The sequence below is a fragment of the Rhynchophorus ferrugineus genome, unplaced genomic scaffold (assembly GCF_030347505.1).
Source record: "Rhynchophorus ferrugineus isolate W39M unplaced genomic scaffold, kcgeb_rfMv2 rfM11, whole genome shotgun sequence".
Classification (NCBI taxonomy): domain Eukaryota; kingdom Metazoa; phylum Arthropoda; class Insecta; order Coleoptera; family Curculionidae; genus Rhynchophorus; species Rhynchophorus ferrugineus.
The window spans coordinates 23,081,727-23,093,812 of record NW_027472590.1 but is presented as its reverse complement, the minus strand read 5'-3'; the positions used below and the strand labels follow the sequence as shown (position 1 = coordinate 23,093,812).

The 12,086-nt window shown below is 34.0% G+C and overlaps 1 protein-coding gene across 1 annotated transcript; it reads left to right on the top strand.

Moving 5' to 3' along the window:
• Positions 1-1,184: 1,184 nt before the first annotated feature.
• Positions 1,185-4,004, top strand: LOC143204605 (uncharacterized). Its single transcript, XM_076417283.1, has 3 exons — positions 1,185-1,450; positions 3,449-3,652; positions 3,778-4,004. Exons 1-3 carry the CDS (start codon positions 1,249-1,251, stop codon positions 3,906-3,908), a joined length of 537 nt encoding a protein of 178 aa, XP_076273398.1. The 5' UTR covers positions 1,185-1,248; the 3' UTR covers positions 3,909-4,004.
• Positions 4,005-12,086: the final 8,082 nt, after the last annotated feature.

Here is a 12,086-nt window from a genome sequence, read left to right as displayed (position 1 = left end):
GTGTCCCGTTTCGTGTTGCGAGGGTGCTCATGTGTTGCTGGTATACATGATGGGCTTCTGTGGTTTTCGTCCATCAGGCTAGTCTCGTGGGATGTCGTCGACCACGTGATGTTGATGAGTTCCGTTCCTCGTGCTATCCTTCCATGCACGTGTCAAGCACCTGTCGAGTGGCTTATGTTGAGTTGATTTACCTGTTAGGCACTTTGATCACGTCGGGGTCACCAATTGTAGGAATGTTCGTCGGGTCGGTCAGTCGGTCGAAATGTGTGGCTGCCGCTACGATTATTTGTCAGAACACTCACTACTATCTTTGGAAGGAATTTGCACAGGAACTAAAAACACTGATTGAATCAAAGTTGTTTATTCTAACTTACGATTGATACATGTGGTCGATGGAAGGATTGACAGGATATTAGGTTAAGGTGAAGGAAGTACGGTAGCGCTGTGGAAGTGGTACTGTTACAGGGGGACGGTGATAAGAAAGAGAGCGAGACGTCGTCGTGATGGCCTTTTATACTCCAGAACTGCATGGTACCAATCCACCGGCGTTGCCAACCTTTGTAGTTGTTGATGTTGAATTGGTGGTGGCCTAAAGGGTCGTGGCGGTCGCCACAATAGAGTTATGCACCGTTCCATCTAGAGACACATGCCGGTACTATAATTCAGATGATTAGTTTTTTATAAGAGCAATGTTAGATTTTTTTTTAATAATATAGATTTCTACTATTCTTAAATAGTTGTTAGATATAAACATAGATGGCGGTAGATGAATAAACAAATAAAGGTTATGTCACTTAAAATTAATACATTTTTGATCATGCTTTGCTTTATATTTGAGACCAAATGGTGTAAATTAATTGACCTCAAAATATTTTTATATTTGTTTGAACAAGTTTGAACGTCTACAAACTACAATATTCCTGAGACTTAATATTAGTGTTATCGGTGCTAATTACCTAACTATCTTATATGAACATGTAAATCTTGCGTATAAGTAAAAAATTATGTTGAAAATTTATAGCATATGCTGGCCGAAATATAAACAAATATGGTAGCTAATGTTGACTAATGAACTATATTTTGAATAAAATGCATTGATATACATTTCGAAGGAATTATAAGGTAAAAAAAATTGTAAAAAAATCTCTGTAAGTTTTGACACGTTTTGAGATCTGTCAGTAATTGAAGGTACTCAGTTCAAAATCAAAAAGTGCGACATGATAAAAATTTAAGTCGAATAGAAACAAAATGGCGGAGAATAACGTGCATATTTATGTCAGTCCCGAGTTTAAGAAGTGGAAGGAGATGGTCGACAGCGTGATTGAATTTATATCAGCCTCCAGATTGATGCTTAACGCGCTCACGGATAGACTGAAGGATGGCGAGAAGTTTAGAGAAGAAGAGAAACGAAGAATGGAAGACGAAAAAATTAAATTGGAGTTTTATAAAGGTTTTAATGCTTTTGTAACAAATAGTACTGTATTGTTCTCGTATAAAACAGCAATGCACGTCGTAGATGAGGTCGAGTCGAGCAATGCACGTCGTCGAGATAATAATGGAATTGTCACACAAGACACCTTTAACGTCATATTTACTATTAAGGAACGCACCACGAAAAAGTGCCCTTGCCAATGAAGAACTACGAACTGAATTTGCAAAATATCTTGCAACAATAGACCAAGAGCTTTGGTAAAATAACATGTCAATTAAAAAGTCCCCGTCCTACCATAGTGACACACATCGTTTTGGCAAAATTAGTCTTTTTTATTCAACATAATTCCCTTCAAGGTTGATGCATTGATTATAGCGACCCTCCAACTTTTCGATACCATTTTTGTAGTACGATTTGTCCTTTGCTTCAAATAGGCCTCAGTTTCGACGACCAACTCTTCATCCGACGAAAATTTCTTCCCAGCGAGCATTTTTTTGAGATCTGAGAACAGAAAATAGTCGCTGGGGGACAGATCTTGAGAATACGGTGGATGAGGAAGCAATTTGAAGACTAATTCATGGATTTTTGCCATCGTTTTCACTGACTTGTGACACGGTGCATTGTTTTGGTGAAGTACCACTTTCTTTATTCAAATGCGGGCGTACTTCGGCGATTTTGTCATTCAAAAGGTCCAATAACGCTATGTATAGTCGCTGTTGATGGTCCTTCCTTTTTCAAGGTTGTCAATGTCAAAATTATTCCATGCGCATCCCAAAATACAGACGCCATAACCTTGCCAGCAGACTGTTGCGTTTTCTTACGTTTTGGAGTGGATTCATTGTGTGCAGTCCACTCGAATGACTGTCCATTATGTCAATTATAGAGCCATGTTTCATCCATTGTCACATATCAGTGCAAAAACTCGTGTTAATTACGCTGGATCATCTTCAAACACTGCTCCGAATCATTAACTCGTCGTTGTTTTTGGTCAAAAGTGATCTGGCGTGGCACCCACTTTGCACAGAACTTTCTCATACCCAAATATTCGTGAATGATATGATATATAAGTTCAGTTGATATCTTTAGAATGTCTGATATTTCATTCAATTTCAATTTACGGTCATTCAAAATCATTTATTGGATTTTTTAAATGTTTTTGTCGGTAAGAACCTCTTTTGGGCGTCCACTGTGTTCACTGTCTTCGGTGCTCATTTCACCACGTCTAAACTTGATACCAATCCTTGATGGTTGATTTTCCTGGGGCAGTGTCCGGGAACTCGACATCAAACCAAGTTTCTGCTTCGACTGCATTTTCTCCCTTTAAAAAGCAACATTTTATCAACACTTTTTGTCTATTTTTTTCACAATAACAAAAGTTGCTTCACTCAAAATGCTATAATTCACAATCCGACAGCTGTCACGCATTTAGGCCGGGGACTTTTCAATTGACCTGTTATTGGCAATGTTTATCGCCACGTACCCAATAACGAACTACACTATAACATTGAAATTAAATGAATTTGTGAAATTATACAAGATGATTCGCATTAAAGTTTGAAGTAGAGTTACTATATCATAGCAACTTGGAGGTAGTACAGGACAACACGCAGAAAATCAGAGTATACGTGTTTGATTTGAACTTTAGTTTAAGCAGTCTAGCTCAATTTTAATACAATTGGAATACATTTTGATATATTTATTCCACGCTAGTCCTGTTTGTATATTGATACTAGAATAACTAAACAATAGTAATAAACTAATTTTAGAAATTAAGATTGTTCTAAGCATATAGGTGGAAATAATCTTCAACCAGTTTGAAGATTATTAAAAAAATAACTCAGATTTTAGTTATAGCCTTTAAAACGAGCGAAATGCAGAAGCCATCGAGCAGAAGTATTAATCTTTGTACTATCCAGCTTATTCACCAGATTTAGCTCCTCCTGTCTTCTCTTTCTAAAATTTTTTTGTTATCTAGTCGTAGGTAGATATATTGATTAAAAACTATATTGATTTCAGAGTGCTTGAAAATGGAATTAAATAACGTGGTGAAGAAGACAAACTGTCAAACGTTCACTGATTCTTACGAAGCAGGCGATCGAAACGAACATTTAAACTCCCAAAAATCAATCCATAAATTTGCCAGTGGCGTGCTCGACAGGAATAATAAATATATAAGTCGTATACCTAGGCAAATTAGCAATATTGAAGGCAAACGAAAATGTAAGTATGATAATGACAGATGAACCATATAATAGTGATAGAGTTAATCATTTTAACAATTATTACTTAAATATCATAAGAAAAGCTAGATAATTCAATATTTTAAAATCTACGTTATGTTTTAGCGCATATATCCGTATGTAACAATGGAAGAACTGTTACAAATAAAGGTGCCAGAAGTAACAAGACCTCAAGTTATGCTGAAATTAACCAGAAAATAAAACATGCCTATACGGAATGTTACACAGTCAGATAATTGTTCTAACTTAGCAACTGATTCGGTTTAATTTTCGTATTTTTCTTCAAAATTGTATTAGGTAATATATTTTTGTTGCAATTAGTAAAAATAAACTACTCCAAATAGCATTAGTGCATTACTTGTTCGCAAATCATGACTAATTTTGAAAAATTATATTTTGGGAACAAAACTTACTTATAAACTTACCCAGAATAAAAGTTATGTCTGCAAAAAATTTGATTTGAAAGAAAAATTGACGCTTGAAATAGTGTATTTCTGAATGCGCGCTAAAACATTCCAAATCTATTGTCTTGATCACACTGGACTTTTTGAATTCTTAATCCAGGGAAAAATCAGAAGCAAAAACCATACATTAAGAAATTCAAAATAATTACAGAAGAGAAAAATATTTTTCCAGACCATTTGGCTTCCGTAATAAACACGGAATAACAGAAAAAAATACACAGATTAGTCAACCAAGGTAACAAAAACTTAAATGATGAAATCTAAAGTCTTCGACAAGATGTACCCCACTGGACTGCAGGTTAAATTGAAAAAGCTTTTACTCCACACACTTTCAACTACTGAAATAAGACAGATAGTAGACAGACATTTTATTGTCAAACATGGTGACGAATACACTGACTTACACCCAATATATTCGGGTGTTCCGCACGGCAGTGTTCTAGGCCCATTGTTATATCTATTGTATACAACTGATCTACCGACCTCAAGAATCACCACTGTTGCAACATATGTTGACGATACAGTGGTTTAATCATCATATAAGAGGATTCAATATCAGCCAGAAAAGAATAAACAAAACAAATGAACCCTAACCTCAAATTTTATAAACTTGTTTTTACCTCGATCTTACGTTTACAAGACTCTTTAAACATAACTAATGATAGTTAAAATAGCAAATACTTGTACTAGAATGGTTTTTAAAGAAACAAATTACCGACATTCAAGCTATACCGGCTAGTTTACGCCTTGAAAGATTTTAACCAACTTCATCTAAACAAAGTCGAAATGTGGTTAAAAACATGACGTGTCGAAGCAAATGAGACAAAATCTATCCATGTGACATTCACCCTTTGTAGAAGGACTTTATAATTATGAATTCCCGCAAGCAAACAATTTTAAATATCTAGGAATATATTTTGATCGTTGTTTAATATGGAAAAAACATATAGTGATAAACAGCTTGAGCTTGAACTAAACCAAATGTATAGGCTGTAAATCTAAATTATCCTTAGATAACAAGGTTTTGCTGTATAAGTTAATACTCAGTTGCATTTGGGCGTGTGGTATCGAACTATGGAGTACTATTAGCAAATCAAACATAGCTATCCTTCATAGGTTTCAGAATAAAGTGTTGCGAGCTATTGTTGATGCCCCGTATTACGTCCCCACCAAAGTAATTCAGTGCGATATCCACTTAAAACCAACCCATAAAGAGTGTGATTCAAAGTGTTAGTGTAAAGTATTCTGAAAGATTATTGGTGCATTTCATTGCACTCGCCAAATAGTTAAATGTGCGCGATGACAGTGAATTAGTTAGGCTCAAACGCATGCTAGCTCAACGAACTGATAGTAGTATAATAGTCCTTATAATAAGTTATGATAGACTTAGATAGATCTTCTACATGTCAGTATAGTTATATTGTGTAACGGAAATCATAAAAAATACTTATTGCTCACGGGCAGATTTTTTAAGTATTAAGAGATTAATAAAAAATAGACGGTTTGTATGGGTAAGTGTTATTTATACATTATTTTAATAATTTTGTGTTATGATTGGGCGTTCTAACTTGTATCGCTAGTGTCATGTTTCTTAAAACATTAGTAAAAACTTCAAGACAGAAAAAAAGTAGAGAAAAGTGGTTAAATATTGCCATATTGGTAAGCCCCGAGGCAGCCCTACATAACCTAAATAACTAACTAACTTGTCACTTTAAGGCAAGTCTCCGCCATCGGGTATGCGTTATGCATTTCACCTCCTAATTCTAGGCTAGAACAGAAAAAAACTTCATCAGGCTAAGGGTAAGTCCTACATATTTGATTGGATAACGTGATTTTATCAAGTTCTTACAGTATGTGTGTGTTAGCCGGTTGAAGCAGAAGGCGAAAGGACGGGTTTGTTGCGATAGTTGCGGTTTCGAATCCCACTAGGGCATGATAAGCATTGATGTAATTTAAGAATTCATAGAACAATTTAATGTTTTAAAGCTTCTAATATATATATATATATATATATATATATATATATAAAGCTATGTCTTATCACAGATATTGTAAAGTACTTGATATAGTATTGTAGTTGAATGTGTTTATGTGCTTGCACCTATTATTAATTAATAAGTCTTGGACTAATAGTACTTTTATTTGATTTTTTTCATTATTCCATTACATTTCATGGCGGCTAGTGTAATTGGAGGTCTAGTATTATTTCTTTATAACATTATTAAAAGTCCCCGGCCTGACACATAAATGGCGCTACTAGAATTAAGTCCATATGTTTTTAGTTAGCCCTAATCCTCAAAAGATGAGTATATAAATTTGACAGCTGTCGGATCATTAGTTTGTGAATTATAACATTTTGAGTGAAGCAACTTTTGTTATTAAAAGTGTAAAATATATAAAAAAAAATGATCAAAAGGAATTTCGCGTGTTGATAAAATATTGCTCTTTGAAAGGAAAAAATATAGCTGAAGCAAAAACTTGGCTTGATACCGAGTTTCCGAACACTGCGCCAGGAAAATCAACCATCAAGAGTTGGTATGCTAAGTTTAGACGTAGTGAAATAAGCACCGAAGACGGTGACGGTGACAGTGGACGCCCAAAAGAGGGTGTTACCGACGAAGACATTTAAAAAATCCACAAAATGATTTTGCATGACCGTAAATTGAAATTGAATGAAATAGACACTCTAAAGATATCAACTGAACGTGTACATTATATTTTTCACGAATATTTGGGTATGAGAAAGTGGGGGCCACGTGAGCTCACTTTTGACTAAAACAATGACGAGTTGATGATGCGGAGCAGTGTTTGAATATGATCGAACGTAATAAACCCGAGTTTTGCGTCGATATGTGACAATAGTTGAAACATGGCTCCACAATTGACATCATGGACGGTCATCCGAGTGGACTGCACACAATGAACCCGCTTCAAAGCGTGAGAAAACGCAACAGTCTGCTGGCAAGGTTATGGCGTCTGTATTTTGGGATGCGCATGGAATAATTTTCATTGACTACTTTGAAAAAGGACGGACCGTTTGAAGAACGAAATCGCTGAAATACGGCCGCATTTGAAGAAAAAGGAAGTGCTGGTTCACCACGACTCTGAACCTTGTCACGTGAAACGATTCAAGTCAGTGAAAACGATGGCAAAATTCTATGATTTGGGGTTCCTCATCCACCGTATTCTTCAGATCTGGCCCTCGGCGACTATTTCCTGTTCTCAGATCTCAAAAGAATGCTCGCTGGGAAAAAAATTTCGTCGAATGTAGAGGTGATCGCCGAAATTGAGGCGTATTTTGAAGCAAATGACAAATCTTACTACAAAAATGTTATCGAAAAGTTGGAGGATCGCTATAATCAGTGTATCACCCTTGAAGGAAATTATGTTGAATAAAAAAAACTAATAATACCAAAAACTGTATTTTACTATGGTAGGCCAAGGACTTTTCAATTGACCTGTTATTTCAACTAAAATCACCGTCTACGAATCAAATTTAGTTTATTTTGTTTAAAACATTTAAGTTCAATTTTTCGCCCGCAGTGTAGCACAAAATCGATTTTTTATAAGATAAATAATTCAAATAAAATTGAAGGGGTTAAGCGTTGGAATGCGGAAACTTTAAGTGACGTTAATGTTTCGTAAGGCCTCTGACTTTTTTTTATATCTACTAAAATCATACTTTAATTATTGTTAAACTTAGTGCAGCAATCCAACAATTGTTAGATCTCTTTATTTATTAAATGATACACAAATTCATATATTGAATTGCACCATTTATTTCATAAATTTAGGTTACAAGTTATGTTGGGACAGCAAGAATTAATTTTTCATGACAATTGCTATTGTTACCCTGAGTACGCGCTCATCGATAGGCAACTAGCGTATACTAATATGCAACCGTATATACATGACACGATAATCGGCGCTCCTACCTAATTGTTTATATCCACAACATTCGACATCCTGTCCTAGCAAGGCTTCTTCCCCGCTTGCTCTTGAAACTTTGCCTTTGGTGGTTGTATTATTTCTTGAACACCATATTTTATACCTCCCAGATAGTCTATTTTATAACTTCTGTGAAGTCAATTTTGCACCTTTTGGGTGAGATGCCTTAAATACCTTCGGTAAGGTAATTTTAACACCTTCTATGGGTCTGGTGTATTTTATGCTTCTTATGTTGCTTTTTTACCTGGGATATTTTGTAATTTACGTCTTGCTACTAACTCCCTAGTATTTAACTCTATGTTAATGTTGATCAAAGTGGTGATTTCTCAAATAGAATAGTTGTTTATTGTGGCGAAAATCATGCATACATTCTTTCAAAGATAGATCCTTCAAACTCGAGCAATATCTAACTAACAATATTCATGCAACTACAACTGGCACTTTTATCAGATTTAAGGACGTTATTCTGCTATACTTTTTTATTATGTTGATTATCTAATATTCTATTCTAAGAAGCAACCAGATATTTAAAGAATCCGTATCAGTTTATATAAGTTCTAACTCAATTTATATTAACTTTTCTATAAATTATATCAAGAATTTAACTAATTTAATTAATTCATAAACTATTATATACGATTAATTTATTTTATCATTTAGATATAAATTATTTCCAAATATTTTACTGGGTATTTTTCTTTTAAAGATAATCATCTTTATCAGACAATCATAAAGCCAATTTGGACCTATGGGTTGCAAATATGGGGTTGCACTAAAAATTCAAATCAACTAGTCATGCAACGCTGTCAAAACAAAATTCTTCTATTAATTACCAATGCCTATCGTTACGTAACTAACGAAGAACTGCACAATGACCTGGAAATCAAATGGATTTGCGAACTTATCTAAGATTTCGCCTTGAAACACGAAAGAAGATTACTAAATTATACTAACGTGGAAGCAATACAACTGCTGGACAGCGCGCAGGATGTCAGAAGATTGAAGCGAACCAAACCATACGACCTTATATAAAGTGTATACCTTTAGTGTAAACTATAGCTTAAGTTATTACAATTTTATAATTGAGGAATACATATTGATGTACTCGTCTTGCTTGAGAATTAATCCTAGTACAAATGAAATGTAGTAATAAAATAATTTATAATTAAGATTGTACTAAGCGTATCTAAAAAAGATGTTATCAAAAAAAATTAGAATGTTATATATCGAAGCTAAAATGAACTAAAATGGGTAAAATGTCAACGTTAAATGCGACAACATTGCACCACTTTAACGTCATAAATTGAGATGACATGATTTCACTGCTACATTGGATAGACTATGTATCAGTTATACGATTGACTTCTGTTATTCTTTAAGATTTCAGATTTTCTAAAATCTCCTACTAGAAATCACCCCTTTGTAAAAGTTTGGTACATGGGAAGATATTTTTACGTCTATATTACTAATTTTATTTAGTTTTATTATTCTGCTTGTTTGTAACCTGTTTGTTGATCTTTACCTTGTCTATATCCTGCGTGTTAACTTATATTTTGCCTCTCCTCTCATTGGGCAGCTTATTTGCGGATTTATTGGCGTAACTGAAGATGACAGCCTTCTTGTGGCTGTCTATCTGGCTATTAGTCTTTCCCAACGCCTATTAGGCTGCTATTGTTGTTCTCTCTGACTGCAGACATTCATATTGCTGGCTTACCTATTAATACTAACTATAGTCGTAGTCTGATCCCAGACAGACAAACGTCTATCTGGTTGCCATAAATGTTACTGCCTCTGTATCGGCAGCTTGACTGCAGACATCTATCCGACTAATTAGGCTTGGCTATTGGTGCTCGCTGGGGTAATCGATGACGTTGGTCTTGTCAGTCTAAATATTAATACTCACCGTAATCATGATGCCTGATGTTCAGACGCCGAAACCGCGCAATTTTGACTGCAGTTGTCGCTTCGCGGTAAAGTTGTATACAGTAGTAGGCTTTGTACAATGGCAATTGATACTAACAATAACGACTGAATTAGCGTCTTTTCAAATTATAAACTAAAAAATAAACTTGTTAATTAGCACATCTGAGACATATCTTGGAAAAAATAAGGAATAATATCTTGAAACCGTAGTGATATAACTGCTGTCTAAAGAATAATATAGGTAAGTAACTGTTTTCTAAAATTACTGTATTTAATGAGTTCTACTTTATATATAAGGTCAAAAAAGTGGTAATCTTTTTGTAAAGCACCTAAAAACCCAATTGTTGACTATAGGTTAACGGGTGGTTATTTTTACATGTTGATGTGTTTGATACATTGTTTGCATTGCTCAATGAATTAAATAAAATTTCGTTTTTCCAACTGCCATTTTTAGTATTTGCACTTTCACACAATTTTATATAACAGGTCAATTGAAACGTCTCCGAGCTGACACATAAATGGCGCTACTAGAATTAAATCCATATATTTTTCAGTTAGCCCTAACCCTCGAAAGATGGGTGTATAAATTTGACAGCTGTCGGATCATTAGTTTGTGAATTATAGCATTTTGAGTGAAGCAACTTTTATAAAAAATATGTATAAGAAGGAATTTCGCGTGTTGATAAAATATTGCTCTTGAAGGGAAAAATACAGTTGAAGCAAAAAATGCCGAGTTTCCGGACACTGCCCCAGGAAAATCAATCATCAAGGATTGGTATGCTAAGTTTAAATGTAGTGAAATGAGCACCGAAGATGGTGAACGCAGTGGATGCCCAAAAGAGATTGTTACCGACGCAAACATTTAAAAAATCCACAAAATGATTGTGAATTACCGTAAATTGAAATTGAATGAAATAGCAGACACTCTAAAGATATCAACTGAACGTGTACATAATGTCATTCACGAATATTTGTGAACGAGAAAGCCCTGTGCAAAGTGGATTCTATAGTTTATTAAATTTTGTACATTTAAAAGTATCAGTTTTGTGTTAAATCTGTTATATTACGTTTTAATATATTGTTAGTACATTATATTGTCATTAAATATAGAAAATTCTAAGAATTTTCCTTTGATATAATTGTAGTGTAAATTTTACATATATTTAAATAAAATGTATTTTAAAGATTATATTGGATTTTTATTAATAAAATATTTTAAATTTCCCGCTATTCAAATTGTCAGTTGCGCCCTCTGGAGGCAAATTAATGCTAAACTTTAGTTCAATCAACGGTAGCGCTGCGATCGCATATTGTGATTGGCTAGTTTAAATTCCTGGTGCCGCCACTAACATGAAATGTGATTGGTTGATCAAATTGTATGAAATCAGCATTTTCTATGGGCGTCCATTTGTATGTTTGTTGTTTGTAGGTTATGGTTTTTGTTTAGATCAGGGGTGTGCAACTGCAATGGTAAGTAGTGGGGCAAAGTTTCGCTTAGTCCAATCATTGGCGACGCTGACAACGCGAATTTGATTGGTTAGTTTAAAATAGTTATGTAGAAACCTGTAAGGAAAATACTTTGCTTTGATTGGTCTGCCATTTCCCCTGATTATTTTGTGACGTCACATTTATTGGCCAATAGTATTTAAATAAAAATCAAATTTAAATTTTAAAATTAATTTATTAAAATAAAATCCTATACAAATATACATAAGTGTAAATAATATAAATATATATAAACAAAAAGCAAAAAAAACAATTATGAACTCTATTCTAGGCAATATTAAAATATCTATAATTCTTCTATAAGGCCTTCCCATATATGTTTAGTGCCATCAATTTTATGGGATCTATTAGAGTTCTAACTTATCTTGATATATTGAAGGTAAACTTTAAATCCTTTCCTGTTGATATTACATTAACTTCATTAAACCAAAAATACAATCAAACCTCAGAATAACTTAAAATTTTGTCTTGAAAATCATTATGGATTGGACAGTCGAAACACTAAAAATTTATGTTTTTTAAAAATATTTAGATTTTAGAGTATTTAATCTGTGGAACTACTTAATATAGAAT